This window comes from Antechinus flavipes, chromosome 2 (assembly GCF_016432865.1).
Source record: "Antechinus flavipes isolate AdamAnt ecotype Samford, QLD, Australia chromosome 2, AdamAnt_v2, whole genome shotgun sequence".
Lineage (NCBI taxonomy): Eukaryota > Metazoa > Chordata > Mammalia > Dasyuromorphia > Dasyuridae > Antechinus > Antechinus flavipes.
The window spans coordinates 447,693,433-447,710,305 of record NC_067399.1 but is presented as its reverse complement, the minus strand read 5'-3'; the positions used below and the strand labels follow the sequence as shown (position 1 = coordinate 447,710,305).

Here is a 16,873-nt window from a genome sequence, read left to right as displayed (position 1 = left end):
ATCGGGCCCCGGGCGCGGGGTTTGGAGCGGTCTGCAGGCGGGGCTTCCCTTTGCCGGGTGTCACCTCCCCACACGCGCGGACTGCGAGAGCTGGTTTAAAATCAGCTAACCAACCGCGGGCTCCTCGTGGGCGGGGCTTGTCCGCAGTGCTCTGGGCGGGACGGTTCTTGGACCAATGGTTGGGCCGAGTTTGAATTTAAATCCCCCTTATAAAATGTGGGCCGGGTTCGGAGCACTAGCCCAGGCTGGCCCCCGGCCGTTTCTCCTGCTACTTGTTGGCTGGCCCGCCATGGCTACGCCGTCCCAGCTCCTGGATGACCTGGCCGCATCGTGCCTCTCCCCGGGCGGCCCTCCCAATCTGCCCGAGCTGTACAGCGAGGCGCAGCGGCTGGCCGTAGAGGAGCTGGTGACCGGCGGCCGAGATGCCTTTATCACTTTCCTGCGGCGGGAGAATGTGACCTGCTTCCTCTCGGAGGAGGAGATCCAGAGCATCCTCCAGACCGCCGTGCGGCCCCGCGCCCGCGGGGAGGACAGCGCTACCGACGAGTCCTTCGCCTCGTCTCAGGACTGCTCCTCGCTCACCTATTTCCCGGAGCAGTCGGACATCGAGCCGCCCGTGCTGGAGCTGGGCTGGCCCGCCTTCTACCGCGGTGCCTACCGCGGCCCTACCCGGGTAGAGGCGCATTTCCAGCCTTGCTTCCAGGAGTCGCCGTATGGCTGCAAGGACGCGGTGCGCAAGCAGATCCGCTCAGCCAAGGAGGTGAGCCCGGGGGCTGGCCCGGCCAGCTTCCAGCCCTGTCGGCTCCAATCCCGGGGGTGGAGTGGAGGTCCTAGGCACCCGAAACTCCTGAAGCCTCTTTTAGCCTAGGTTGGCCCGAGGGAAGCAGTAAGCCTTTTTATGCGAAGGGGAAACTGAGGCCCAGAAAGCAGCTACCTGGGCTGTTGTCAGTCCTGGCAGAACCCGAGAGTTTAAAGCCTCCGATGCCTTTTCAAAGAATCCTTACCTTTGGGGCTTTAGGTTCACAAATGGCTCCCGAGAGGCATGGGAAGAATGGAAGTTATGCGAGGCAAGTTCGAATCCCACCCCAGACACTTTAGCGAGTCGCAGTGTCTCTGAACCTCAGTTACCTCATTTATAAAAAGAGGATAATATTTGCAACACCATCCTCACAGGGTTGTAAGGAAAGCACTTTGAAAACTATCTACATCTGTAATGGTAGTATTCTAGCTGTCAGCTTTTGCTTCCTCCCTGGGCTATGTGGAATCCCCTGAAGGACCCAAGATTTTTCGATCTTGAGTTCAGATCATTTCTGGTTTACTTTTTTCTCCAAGACTGTGTAAGAGGAAGACGCCTCTTCCATGAGGGGCACAGAGTGTGACCCTTTTGCAGCCCCTAAATAACATTGCTGCTTCCCAGGAGGGAATAAGGTTAACTCGCCTCTGGAACACTGACCCATTTGCTTCATTCCTCTTAAAAGGTCTATCCTGGTTGCCTATGGGTGAAGGGGTCCTTGAAAGCCAGAATAATTTGTGGGAAGAATTGGGTCTTAACCATTTATTTACTTCATTCAGTAAGACGCAAATCCAATTGCCCTAAGACCTGTTAAATAATGCTATTCTTAAGAAGCTTCTGAAGAATCCTTGTTCACTCCACTCAGACATTGAGCATTAAGTGTTGTTATGTGACAGGTGTTGAAGATACAAATAAACTTGAGATAAGGATGTCTAGTAATAACAGATTTCTAGGTCTAGAGAACTGGGGAATAAGTCATCAAGTTTTGATGACCTTTCATTTAAACAAGTAAAAATTACTTTAATAGAATTAATGATTTTATTAATGCTAGTTTTTCAAAAAAATAGGCTGCTGCTGATCAAAAGTAAAGCTGTCTACTTAACTTTCATGTCCAGGATCCTTTCTTCCAGAGAATAGAAAAATATTAGGTTCACTTTGGAAAATAGAGGGGAAAAGAGCCATTCCTGTCTTCTTTCAGGTCTCCCCTTCTTCCACTCTCTCAGCTACCAACAATTAGAAATTTACTTGGAGATCACCTTACCTATCTCTTCAGTTTAGCAGTCATTCATATATTAATTAATTTCTTTGTTCGACTGTAAAAAAGGTATTGTTAAAGTTGCTCAAGGTAATCTGAACTCAGTCAGGAATAAATGAGGAGGGGCAAAGTGTACCGGGAGTTGGGAAAAGGATTTAAAAGGGAAAAGAGTTGTACCAACTTTGCCATTTTGCCTACACTAGTGGAAGTCGGTGCTTAAGTTTGTCATCAAGAATGATTTGGGTTACTTCCTAGACAACTGTGGCTACTATTTTCAGGCCTTCTATGGAGAGGAGGGAGATTGTACACAGCATCCTGTGTAAGTAGAAATATTGGTCATGCTATATAAAAATTATGTAAGCATTCAGGGCTCTTACTTGTAAGTGGGTATCTAATTATATAATGGGCATCTAACAATATATAGGCTTCTGTTGACTTGTCTATAAAATCATTTTTAAAAGCCCAAATTTTTCCCAGCTCTGCCCTTAGTACCTGTGTAACCTTATAGATAAATTGTTCAAAGTCCACACATCTCAATTTTTTTCATCTCTGAAATTAGAGTGTTGGGCTATATTACTTCTAAGATCACTTTTGGATCTAAATCTGTTCTCCTATGTAATCATGTAGTTAATAAGGTAGGATTTGGACCTGGATGTTTGTGCTTCAAGTCCAGTACTCTTCCTAGTACTTCATACTTCATTTTGAGGGCTACTCATCTACTTTCCATAGAATCTTTGTGTAATTGGCAATAGCCAAACATGTGACTTAAGATTTACATGTCTTTATTAATAATATTGGTTATGGTCTTCACAGACTAGACAAGTTAACATTAATGAGCTGTTTCCTCTCTATTAAATCTGTAAGGTTTCTCAATGAGTCTTTCCTCAGGGCTAGATGCAACTCTGTGGCAGATTTGGGACATCCTCCATGCTCTATATGAACAAGAATTAACTTGCCAATGCAAATGAGACTTTATGTGGCTTTTACCCTCCTTTTTTATCAAGAGCCTGAGCTCTGAAATGTTTTTTTGTGTTTTTCATTTTTAATAAGTACCTCGGGTTCTTCTCTAAAAGGCATACTCAATGGAATAGTCTTGCCTGCTTAAAAAGGAACCTTGGTGTAGGAGTAAGTGGTCTTGCCCTTAAAAGAGTGATTGAAGTTCTGCTTTTGGTGCTTCATAGATATGTGATCTTTGGCAAGCTAGATACTTCATTTTTCTGGGTTGTTTCCTTACTCGTAAAATGAAAGAATCCCTTCCTCTAGGAATCTTTACCAAACACCCTTGCCTTTCCATTGTACATTTAAGTATTTACATCATGCAAAGCACTTCTCGACACTAAGACAAAACCAAAAAGGTTTCCTTTAAGGAGCCTAAATTCTATTTATTAGGGAATGAAATAGAGAACTCTAAACTGCAGGTGGCCAGAGTCAAAACAAAGCAGGTCAGAACCAGGAGAGTCAGACCAAAAAAAGTTTAATTTTGGAGAGAGGAAAATATCCCCTGCAGGTGGAAGCCCCCTGCTAGGGAGGAGGGCTTAATGCTGCTGATGTGTGTACCTACACAACACAATCATCATTAGGTCTTGAGACAGTGCAGGTGTTTTTGGATGCGATCCTAATAGTCGTTATCTCAAGTTGGGAGTCAGGCTTGCTTTGAAGTATAGAACCAGAGTTCTGTGATGGAAACAGGAGTGAAGTATGACGCAATAGGGATCGTGAAGACATGATGGTTGGCTCTGAGACACAGGGGAGCTATATCCCTCAGGGAACGCCTGGTGCTGATCCTAGCAATACTCCGCCAGAGGTGACATATAGAGCGCAAAGGATTGTTGGTATGCCAGGCTCAGGACATAACCCTGTTTGCTGGGACTTAGCTTAGCTCTGGCAAATAGGGTATCTCCAAAGTATTTTGGCATAATATATTAACTTATGTATGTATATGCTTGAAAAGTTGAGAAGAGAGAACTCTAATACCTAAGGGGATCAGAAAAGACTCCCCCATAGGAGGTGGCAAATGGGGGTGGGGGGACTTGGAGAAAAAAGAGAGGAGGAAAACTGTATTATCAACAAATAGGGATAGTTTGGGGAACTTTGAATAAACCGGTCTGAGCAAAGATAGAGTTCATGAGAGTAATTAAAATGTGCTAAGCTTGAAGAGATAGACTGAAGAGATAATCATGAATGGATAGCAAGTGGAAGAATTTGGTTTTTATCCTAAAGATAAATGGTAGCCATCTATAGATCTTTGTAAGAGAGTAACATGGGGGCAGCTGGGTGGTGCAGTGGATAGAGCATCAGCCCTGAAGTCAGGAGGACCTGAGCTCAAATCAGGCCTCAGACACTTAACACTTCCTGGCTGTGTGACCTTGGGCAAGTCACTTAACCCCAATTGCCTCAGGAAAGAGAGAGAGAGAAAGTAACATGCTCAGATTTGTGCTTCAAGAAAGTTATTTTGGCAGACATGTAGAATATGGAATGAAGAGAGAAGGGCTTAGGAATTGGTGCCCAGTGATGAGGCCATTGAAATAATTCCAATGAGCTAGGGTTATGGGCCTGTAAGTAGAAGAAGGATATGGGACAGCACTTGGAATGGAGAAATCAAGGATGAATCCAGATCTAGCTGTTGATGAGTGGGCACTCTGTCTAATGGTCACAAATGGTCAAAGATTCTAGGATCCCAAATGCAGGCACAAGAGCTCAGATAATCCCTCAATCTAAGGTAAACTATCACAATATATGCACTAAACCTTTCCACTACTTAATAGCCCTGGCTGGTGAGGAGTCTGCCATCTTTCTTTTTCTTTTCCCATCCATATTCACATTTACCTTTATATGTCCCTCCCTAAACTTGTTCATTTATACTGTGAACCATATTCAGCTATTAACAAGGACCTACTTTATGCCCTGCTCTGAGTTGTATATTATATTTTTAAAAATATGTTGATATTCTAAAAAGCATAACATGCTAATGGCATTTATATAGCACCTACTGCATTCCATATACTGTGTTAAACACTTTTCAAATATTATCTCATTTGATCCTCACAACAATCTTGGAAGGCAGGCACTTTTATTATCCTTATTTTCCAATTGAGGAAACTGAATTTAGTTCATTTTATTTGATTTAGTTCAATGATTTTAGTTCAAAGTTGCACAGTTATTAAGTGTCTGAGAATGAATGGATCTGAACTCAAGTATTCTTTGTTCTAGGCCTCTGCTGTATCCACAACTCCACTTAGAAGAAACAAGATCTTTTCTATAGAAAAAGACCAGAGAAAACAGGGGTAGAGAATGGGGGAAGTAGGTGTGGGGAAACAACTGATAGCTATTTTCAAATATTTGAAGGACTATAATATAGAAGAGGAATTAAGGTTATTTTCTGTGTCCTATAGGGCAGGAGTAAAACCAATAGATTGAAGTTACAGGGAAACAGACTTTTAAAGTGAAGTTTTATTACTTTAGGAGTTTAAATTTTTTTCCAACTAACTCATCTACTTTTTCTTCCTATATCCCTATCCCTCATCCCTATTTAAAAGAAAAGAAAAACCAAAGCCATGCAACAGATTTTCATAGTTAGACAAAACTAATTCCTACACTGATCTTCTTGAATGTCTGGAGGTGGCTAATGTGTCATCATAGATCTTCTGTAATCATGGTTGGTTATTGTGTTGATCAAACTTTTAAATCTTTCAAAGTTATTTGTTTTTACAATGTTGTTGTTATTGTATGAATTGTTCTCTTGATGCTGTTCCCTTCATTCTGAATCAATTTATATATCTTTCTGGATTTCTCCAAAACCAGCCCTTTTGTTTATTACAGCACAATAGTGTTCCATTCCCTTAATACAGGGATCCTCAAACTATTGCCGCGGGCCAGATGCGGCAACTGAGGACAATTATCCCCCTCACCCAGGGCTATGAGGTTTCTTTATTTAAAGGCCCACAAATCAAAGTTTTTGTTTTTACTATAGTCAGGTCCTCCAACAGTCTGAGGGACAGTGAACTGGCCCCCTATTTTAAAAGTTTGAGGACCCCTGCAATATAACATCATTTCTTTAGCCATTTTCTAATTGTTGGGTATCTTCTTAATTTCCAGTTCTTTAAGAGCTTCTTTAATACATAGGACTTGTGCTTTTTTTTTTTTTTTTTTTAATATAATACTTTTTGTTTTACATCACAGGCATTTCCTGACATGTTCTATCTGCTACTGGACTTCTTAATTTAAAAAACAATGTACCTATAGGCAGATTTTAACTTGAAAAAAGGAAAATTCTGTGTTCCATATCCTAACCTTCCTGTCATGTCACCTAAAATTTTGAGCTATACAATGGTGAAAAGGGCTACCTTTTGAGAAAAGTGGACTCCTGTGCTAGAGCAGAAGCAGATTGGCCATTGTAGCGTGTTTTTTGTGGGAGGAATTGTTGCAACTGGAAGGGAGTTGAACCAGACATCTCCTCAGATCATAGAGTTATTGACACTCCCACATTGGACAGCCTCTAGTAAGGTTCGTTTGTGTTGGAAGTGAAATCAGATTGAGGCAACCCTGGGTTTTCTTCCTGGGATTTGGGTATAAAGTAAATTTAGATTGAGGGAGAAGGAAGGATAGGGGCAGGGATGAAGGCAGCACTGAGGATTCTGTCTCCCAGAAGTGGTTATGGTCAGTGGAAGGGAAGAGTATGCTGGCATCCTTCTCTGCCTTTGTAGGCTCTGTACTAGATTGGTACTGAAGCAAAGTGGGGAGTCAAGAAGACTAAGCAGGGAGTTGTGCATTAGATAATATTAAGGGTTTAAAACATTGATAGTGAAGGGAGTAATCGTAGAGGGAAATAGCCATTGGTGGTAGTTGTTTGAGAAGAGAAATGCCTATGGTCATCTAGTTGGATGGTTTTATTTTTACTGGACTTGGGCTATTTTGCAGGGTAAATGAGACGGGTACTGCTTGTATGTCTTATTTCCTCAGATTGTAAGCTCTGTGAGGGCAGTGCCTCTATCCATATTTCTTTGGATTCCTGTAGTCCCTTTTATAGGTTAGATGCTCAATATTTAATATTTTAATTAAATAAATAATGCTTATTTAATATGAATCATCTCTCCCTTTTAAATTATAATTGGAGTGTTCAGAGATGACTTAATAGAGGAGATATAATGTGATATTGTTGCAGCTCAGGATTTCATATATATGATCTCATTTGATACTTAAAGCAGCCATGTAAGATAGGAGAATACAGGTAGTAGAATCCCCAGTCATATAATGCAGCCTTCTTATTAAAATTATAATTTTACTATTCAGCTACCACAACTATTTTCTCAGGGCACCAATGGGCTGAGAATATGTATTTTACTCCCTCTTAAAGTAACTTGGTCTCTTGAGTCTGCATTTTACATAGGAAAATATTACCTTTTCACTGAAGGCTTTTGGGATAATATCAACTTCTCATTCTAAGGATTAGTAAAGTGTCAGAAATAAAAGGATCTTGTCAGGTTACAGAGTTATTGTTTTGAGGCTTACATGTTAGAGGTAAGTATTGCATAATCTATTCCCTTTCTTGGTTCCAAGAAAAACAAGTGGCTTTTAAGATTGATAGTAAAATAGAGATGCTTCAACATGACAAGAAATTTCATAGAGATAACTGTTTTAGGTATAATAATTTTGTTAATATTGGACAGAGAAATGTTACAAAGGGATGCTGAGAGCTTTCCCTCACAAGGTTGTTATAAGGATCAAATGAGAAACCATAGAATGCTTTGTAAACTTTAAAGCATTATATAAATATAGCTTTTTAATTGTCATTATTATATTAATTTCTGGGAAGGAAGTTGAATGACCATATAACATCCATCTTTACTTGTTGCTTCCTATAGCACAGTGATCTATCTCAATCTTCTCTCCTCCAATCACCTCTTAAACCTCATTAATTCAACTAATTAATTGATTCACCTTTATTTTTGTTTGTATAGTCAGAGGTTTGTTTTTTGGTATAAAGGAAGAATCAGGACCTGATAAATCAAATCAATTGCTGAAAAGATAGGAAGGAATGGTGATCTTGGAGAAGGAGGAGGGAGAAAATTTATAAAGTTAGTAGTGGTATTTGTTTTCTCTTTTGAAAAATAGCTTAAAGATGTGACTTTGTTGTTGAGTCATTTTCAATGGTGTCTGACTCTTCATGACCCCATTTGGGGTTACTCGTTTTACAGTGGAAACTGAGGCAAATAGGATAAAGTGACTTACCCAGGGTCACACAGCTAGGAAGTGTCTGAGGCCACATAGGAGGTCTTCCTGATTCCAGGTCTGATGTTCTATCCATTTGCCCCCTAGTTGCTCCAAAGGTGGATCAGACCCCTTGAAAAGGGACTGTGCTGTCAGAGCATTGTAAAGCAAATTTACAGTTATGTGCAGTATTAGGAGAGCTTTTCAGTTCTAGCCCATTTTCCATCCCTTGTCAGACCAGCCAATTCAAAATACTGCTGTTCCTTTCAAGTTCCCTTTCCTGCACTCTTCTCCCCCTCATTGCTAAGGTCCAAACTTCCCCTTGACATTCAAAGCCCTTCATAATATCAGCCCACCCTTTCTCTCTCCACCCTTACCACCTCCTCTAACACACAGGTCTTCTCCCATCTTTCAAATATATCGTGTTTATTCCCAACGCCACACTTTTGTTTGTTTTTCCCGTTTGTTTCTTACCCTGTTCTGACTCTAAAATCTTAACCATACTTTAGGGTTCTGAAGGTGTGGTAAAGCAAGTCCAGGCTTGGAACAAGAAGCAGCATTTGGGTGCCTACTTCACCATCCAGTAGCTGAAATGCCCAGCCTTGGGGAGCTGTGCAGGAGGGCAGGTACCCTCCTGCAGGCCAGGGCCTGGTTAAGTTTTGCGCTGTCTCCTCTGGGCGCCTCCAGTGCCTTACTCAGCACTTGGGGCGTTGGAGGATGCTGTGCATAGATGTTGCAATAAGTGCTTGTGGTCCAGCACTCAGCTGTGGTCTCCAAGCGTGGCTGAGCAGGGAGTCCTTTCAAGGCAGGACTGACTGAACATCGCCATCCCTCTCTCAGTCTCCACTCAAGTGCCATCTTTACTGGGAAGCCTCCAAGCTTTCCCTGTCTTTTCACTTGCGGTTTTTAGTATTCAGGATCATCAGGAGACCAGGTTACTGAAATCAATACCACTCTTTCCTCCCCTGACAAGGTTGTGCCAGAAATGCAAAATCTCTTTTATGGATGCGTGGCAGAATGTGGATCAAGGATGAAAGTCCAGCCCTGTGGTTTGGAAGGAGGAGGGAGAGGGAGGACGAGACCAAGGTCAGGAGAAAAAGAGTCAGCCTTGCCCTGCAATGAAATTTAAAAAGGAAGTAATTGATGGATGTGAGCATACACTCATATTTATATGCTGTAGATGGAATTAGACCACAAACTGACAGTTGGGAACAACATAGTCTTAAAAAAGGCAATCTTATATAAAACAGTCTCCATCATTTAATCATGTATCCCCAGTGAACTATATAGGACAAGGAGAAGAAAACAGGGAGGGTATTATCTAAGAAAAAGCTGATCTGTCCAATCTGTACAACCCCAATGAAACAGAATTTTTATTTTCACCACTAATTTGATCTATCCTCTTAGTTAAATACAAACTAGGATGTATTCATGAATTTCTGCTTTGAACATCCTGCTTCCTGAATCAATGTGTATCAGGGACAATGACTCCCTCGGGGTCATAGAATAAAATGAAAACTATAGCCTCGCATTTAAGACTCTTCACAGCCATTCCACCTTCTCACCTTATCCATTTCATACTATTTCCCTTCACAGAATTATTTCAATCATTACTAGAAATTCCCCAATTAAAGCCCCACATCTCTTGCTTCTTTTCAATATTTGCACAAACTTCCCCTTAAAGAACTCCCTGTTCATCTTCACCTCTTAGAATCCTTGTCTGCCTTCAAGGTTTGGCTTCAGTACCACTTTCATTTATAAAGTCTTTCATGATTTTTCTTCCTCCTCTCTCAATACAAGTAGTCAGCATCCTCTCCCTCCTCAATTTCCTTCATATTATACTTAACTGGCAATAGATTGTATTTCTCCCCTCTCATTCCTTTGCCTACTCCCTTCCTCCTTCCCATTCCTTCATAGAGCTCCTTGAGGGCAGGGACTATTTTATTCCTGTGTTAATTTCTACCACTTAGCACAGAGTAAACTTGTGTTTTGTCTAATCAAATTTGAATTAATGTAAAGTTGTCTTTCCTGCACAAACATATTTCTTGTGGTGTAAATGGGGCCTAAATTCAGAACATCTACAATTTAGGAGAAATACTGAATGGAAGCACTGTCTTCTATTAACATACTGGTTATGTAGATCCATAACTAACTATTAGAGCATCCGGTATTCCTAGAATGGGGGGTTAGGGAGGGTGACATCTTAACTCATCATGTCTGTGTGGTCACAGTCTTTAGCAGTCAGACTGTAGCCACGTGCCCCCATTCAAAAGGGGCCCTTTTGTTATGATCTCAACATCTGGGATCCTTCTGATAATTTAAGGGTTAGTAGGAGTGATAATTATCGATGAGCAAGTTATCTGCTACTATAAGCAAGAGTGTAGACCAGTTGAGTAGCTATTGAGGAATCTTGTTGGAGGCCTCCATGGATGATGGGCAGTTCACCTAAAAGTTACACAACTGATCCTCCAAACCACAAAAACAGGATTTGAGCATAGTAATTAGTTACTCTTTGAATAAAAATATTCCTAGATATCTCAAATGCATCACAATTATGGGATGGTAACTAATCAACTAATTATTTTTGTTTCTCCTTTGTTTTAATGGATGATTTGCTATCTGTATATTCCTTGGAGCTCTTATACAGTGATTCTTACACAGTTCACATTTCCTAATCTTTTCTTTTCCTTCCTTTTTTTTTTTTTTTGCTTGATTGTTTGTGATTCCTACACAAAGAAGATTCCACTTAGAGTAGGAAGATTTTCCATAACCATCATTCTTTTAGTATTTCAACTGTAGTACTTCAAGGATCTATGAGGAATCATGAGCTTTCTCTGGCACAGATTGTAACCCTGATACAACTAAATGGATGGCATTCAAAAGATGCTGGGGTTCCTGTGGTCATTCTGGAAACAATTCTTTAGTTCCTCAGGAGACAGACATCTCATCTACCATCCAGTCTATAGTTGAAGCCTTTCCAGCTTGGGCAGGCTCTGCCATTACTTCTCCATGTGGAGCCATCAAAAAAGGTAGGGAAACCCCAGCTATAAGGAATCAGAGTAGAAATTCAATGGAGGCCTTGGCCTAAAGGAAAAAATACATACTCTTTAGAGACCTTGAGATTTTGAGAAGTTCCTCTAAAAGTTATTTAACTCCAAAGCTCAATAAGCTCTCTATCTCCATTTCACTGAAATTATTTAATGGATAAAATTATTTAATTTTTAAGTTTTTTAAAGGGAAGAACTTTTTGTAGGTTGTCATTATCATTAGCAACACCCACTTATTGAGCATCTGCTCAACCCCTTGCTAGTTGCTGATTGATGACCATGTTGAGCAATTCTCAAGTATGTAGCTGGATTTGTGAGCTAGCTGAGATGACCCCAGGCATTGTTGTACTTTTTGTTCCTGCCAGAGGCCAGATCATTTAAGCTTTTCTGAAACTGAAATAGCCAACCAAACAGGAGTCTCAGCTACTTCTGGGTCAGCTAGGGACTTCAGGGGCTAAGTGCACTCCAATCCCTGGCTCCATTCTTGGCTCAGTCTGCTCTCTTGGGATTCTGGAGTTCTAGAGAGAATTGGCTGGTCAGGGTACAGAGGAGAGGTTTGGGATGGAGAAGACCAGGTTTAGACTCTGTGGTATTTAGTAGCTACATGACCATGGGCAAGATGCACTCTCTCTGGGCTTCTCTTTCCTCACCTATAAAATGGAAATAATAATACCGCTAGTGTACATGTCATAGGATTATGAAGCTGAAGTGAGATTATTTAAAATGTTTTGTCCAATTTTCCATAAATGTCTGCTCTTGTTAATGTTGATGTTGTGAGCTGGACTTAAGGGATCTGAGCACTTCTTCCTGAATCCTATCCAGCCTCAGCCTAAAAACAGATCTATATAGAAGAGGTTAAGTTTTGTGGGAATTCTATTTCCAGTTTTAACTAAAGTTATCTTAGGTCAAAGGTGGACCAGAATGAGACTCATCTTCTTAGGTTTTTTCCTTTTTGAATAAGAAAATGTTTCAAGTAATAATGTGATTATGAGAAAAGATTTAAGAATTCTAGAGAGATTTGATTTCTATTGAATTTGGTGTGAAAGATGACAAATATTGTATGTAGTGGAAGAGTATGTAATTAGAAAGAATCAACTTCTTTGTTAATTGTAAGACCATAGAATTGAGGGCTGGAAAGGGCCCCCAAAATAATTTAATTTAAGGATGAGGGAAATGAGGCCCACAGAGGTAAAATAATTTTGTCTAAAGGTATCAAGATGGAATCAGGACTTGAATGAAGCATTGTATTCCAGATTTAGTGTCCTTTCCACAAAGTTATGTTCTATGTTCCCATACTGTTGGCATTAAAAATAAATAGAAGACAAGGGCTTAAAAAAAGATTTTGCTGCATATGTTATTTTCCTTTTCTAAAACCTCATCTTACCTCTACACTTTATACTGGAATAATTTAAAGGAATGTAGTCATGTACTGTCAATCCCTACATTAGGTCAGCAATTTGTTTAATTCTCCACCCATGGAATAGCTTGGGCCTTCCTGGCTTGAGGTTGTAACACCCTGTTTGAACAGAGGCTCTCAGCCCTTCAAAAAGATATCTGAACTGTAATTTTTATAATGCTGAGTAGAGGCATTTTATGAAAAGTATAGTGGATGGTTCTACAGTATATACTTTGTGGTAGTCCCCAAGGTTAGGAAGCTTCTGCATGGGAAAAGTTTTTTCTAGTGCCTTATTTCTAAGACAGGCAGTTTCACAAATTGTATTTTAGAAGCCCCAAAGTAAAAAGCACTGAGACTAAAGCTGAAAAAACTGAGTTTTTTCATTCACTTCAGGTAATAAATGAACTGCAGTTCATATATTTCCCAGGCCACAGAGGTAATGATGATACTGTATTCTGTCTTGGACAAAACTACATTTGGAATAGGATGAGTTTTGATTGGGTGCTACATTTTAAGAGGAACTTGGACAAACTGGAAGATGATGTAAATAAAAGGGTCTGAAAACCATGTCATTGAAAGAATTGTGGTGTTTAGCCTGGACAAAAAAAAGAGAGATGTATTGGTATGAGATCAGGGTTTTCTAGTTATAGGGTACACATTTAGTCTGTATTGTAAAAGGCAGACCTATGACTGACAAATAGAAGTTATAAGGAAGCAGATCATTGGTTCAATATGAGAAAATTTAATAACAATTATAACTAATATAATGGGTAATAGTGACCTCTCTATCCCTAGAAATGTTCAAACAGATTCTGGATCTTCATCTAACAGGGATGCTATAAAAGGAACTCCTTCAGTGAGCAGGAAGTTGAACCATATTCCCTTGTATACTTCTCTCCTCCTACCCCATCCATCACATACATACTAAGGTTGTTATTCCCAATACCTAAAAATCTGAATGTCAATCAGGAAAGCTCGTAGCAAGTAAACTTTGGTAATTTAAGGAAATAGAATTTGGGGCTCTGATTAGTCAGCAGGTAGCATTCCGTATCACAAGATGTTGAGTGTAGGACACAAATTATTGTTATGCCTTTGACTAAATGCCTTCCTCTGGCACAATTCCAATTGTATTTTGTACACATACTTGTTTTAAAGTTATGGGATGGGGAGAGGAAACTGAGGCACTGAGGTAAGAAATGACTGGCAGAGACTTCCTGTTTAAATTAACCTGAGAAAGAACTGAAGCTACAATAATTCATCTACCATGTAACCTTGAATTTAATACATCCCTTGAATAGAACTCAAAAGGATTTAAATTCAGTAAGCTTTTATTAAACTCCTACTATGTATTAGTATAGCAGTCTCTGTCTTCAAGAAGCTTACATTTTACTAGGCAGCATAAACTAAATAAAAATAAGTACAAAGTAAATATTTACATGTTTATCATGGTACCAGGAATAGTCTAGATGATAAGATACATGTGTTGATCAATTCAAGAGAGCCTTCCAAAAACTTTACTCTGAAATTGGCAGATCTACTTTTTCAATCATAATAGCTTTATATTAGTCATGGCTGAAATAAAACAATAAGTACTATGCATCATGATGTAAGACAAAGGCCCTCGAACTTTTTGGCCTCGAGATCCATTTTTGTACTCTTAGAAAGTACTGAGGACCCAAAGAGCTTTTGTTTGTATGGGTTATATTTATCAATATTTGACATATTAGAATTGAAACGGATAAAAATGGATTTTTATTTAATATATTTCATTTTCCCTCCAATTACATATTAAAACAAATTTTAACAATTCAAAAAAAGTTTTGAGTTCCAAATTCTGTTCCTTTCTTTCTCCCTCTAATCCAAGCCAGTAAGCAATGAAATATAGGTTTTACATATGCAATCATGTAAAACATTTTCATTACTAGTCATTTTATACAAGAAGGCTCAAATAAAAGAAAAAGAATGAAAGAAAGTGAAAAATCATGTTTCAGTTTGTATTCAAACAATATCAGTTTTTTCTCTGAAGGCAGATAGTCTGCTTCATCATTAGTCCTTTGGGATTGTCTTGTATCATTTTATTACTGAGAATACCCTAAATCATTCACAGTTCTTCACTTAACAATATTGCTGTTATTGCATAGAACATTCTCCTGGTTCTGTTACTTCACTTTGCATCAATTCATGCAAGTCTTTCCAGGTTTTTCTGAAATCATCCTCCTTGTCATTTCTTATAGGACAATAATTTTTCATCACAATTATATAATACAGCTTGTTTAGACATTCCCCAGTTGATGGACATCCTTTTGATTTCCAATTATTAGCCACCACAAAAAAAAAAGCTGCTATAAATATCTTTTTACAAATAGGTCCTTTTCTCTTTTGGGGGCATGTTTTTGGGATATAGATTTAGCAGTAGTGATATTGCTTTCAATAATAGTATAGTAAGGCTGAATCAAAGGTATGCACAATTTGTTGGCCCTTTGGGTATAACTCCAAATTGCTTTCCAAAATGGCTGCAAAGGAAATTGGTAAATTTTAAAAATAATTATTCATTAAAAAAAAAAAAAAAACTAATAACATATCAACACAAGTATAAATTTATGAAAATAAATTTCCCAAAACAAAAAAATTTACTGAGGAGAGTGATATTGTTTTATATATTTTTTCAAATTACTTTAATATCTGGCTTAATAGAAAACAACTGGGTTGTCATAACTGCTTCTGCAATTAATCATTGAAGTAGGTGAAGAAAATTTAGCCTTACAGGATATGTAGTTGGAAAGGAAAGAATAATGATATACATATATTTTTAAAAGTCTTTTATTTTTCCAAATACATTCAAAGATAGTTTTTTATCATTCACCTTTGTAAAAACTTACGTTCTAAATTTTTCTCCCCTCTCTCCTAGAGCGCAACCATTATCCAATACAGGTTAAACATGGACAATTCAGGAAAGAATATTTTAAAAGGCAAATAACTTCTTAATATCATTATGAAAATAATTTTGACCTTGTGATCCCTTGAAAGGGATTTTTTTTCTTTTTTTGCTGAGACAATTGGGATTAAATAACTTGCTCAGGGTCATATAGCTGGGAAATATTAAGTGTTTGAAGTCATATTTGAATTCAGGTCTTTCTAATTTCAGGGCCAACACTCTATCCACTGTACCATCTAGCTGCTCCTGAAGGGGAAGGAAAGGTGTCCTTATATTGAGAATTACTAATTTACAGGGAATAGTCCTGATCAGTTGGAAGTTACACTTTCAAGTTTTGCCTATGCCCTTTACTATATATAATTGACCTTGAATAAATTATTTCTCTTATTCAGACTTCATTTTGTTTTTCAGTAAAACAAATAAATTGAACTAGATGATGGCCAGACAATGGACACCTTTAAAACAAAATATTAAAAAACAATCTTGATTTCCCCATGAGTCCTTTCTCATAACAAAAATACTTTAGTGAAACCAACCAATGTCATGACTACATATGAAAACATATCAAGTATTCTACATCCAAATTCTCCCAAATTCCACTGAAAGGAAAAAGATGCTTTCAGTCATCTGTTTCTTCAGAAGTTGTCCTAAATTTTTTTTTATGTTTAAATGAGGTAATATTTAGAAAGTCTAATCCCTGGCATAGAGTAAATGTTTAAAAATATTTCATTCCTTTTTTTAAATCAGAGAAGCCAGCTAGTTCTCATTTTAACAGAAGAAAATTACAACATAGAAGGTAATTTCCTGTGCACCCCCCACCCCCCCAAAAAAAAAAAAAACAACCCACTGCAGTGATTTTTAGTCTTAAAATTCCTAGGGTAAGGCTCTAGTTCATCCAATTTCTTGATCTCCTGATTTGAAGTGGAGTTTATCAAACGGAATAATTCAGAAATAAAGATTAGAATCACTATTGATCAGAGAAATTCAAATTAAAATAACTTCGAGGTACTACCTTTCACCTATCAGAGTGGCTCTTATGACAAAAAAGGAAATATTGGCTGTTGGAGGGGATTTGGGAAAACTAGGACATTAATGCACCATTAGTAGAGTTGTGAACTGACCCTACCATTCTAGAGAGCAATTTGGAAATATGCCTAAAGGGCTATAAAACTGTGCTTACTCTTTCATTAAGCAATACTACTATATCCCAAAGGCATCCAAGAAAATAGAAAAGGATCTA

The 16,873-nt window shown here is 38.8% G+C and overlaps 1 protein-coding gene across 1 annotated transcript in view; it reads left to right on the top strand.

Moving 5' to 3' along the window:
- The first annotated feature begins 252 nt into the window (after positions 1-252).
- The window catches only part of FAM83D (family with sequence similarity 83 member D), a 29,370-nt gene continuing 12,749 nt past the window's right edge, over positions 253-16,873 (top strand). Inside the window, exon 1 of the mRNA XM_051979313.1 lies at positions 253-760. Within this exon, the coding sequence (XP_051835273.1) occupies positions 290-760 (471 nt within the window). The 5' untranslated portion in view covers positions 253-289. The remainder of the gene's footprint in view (positions 761-16,873) is intronic.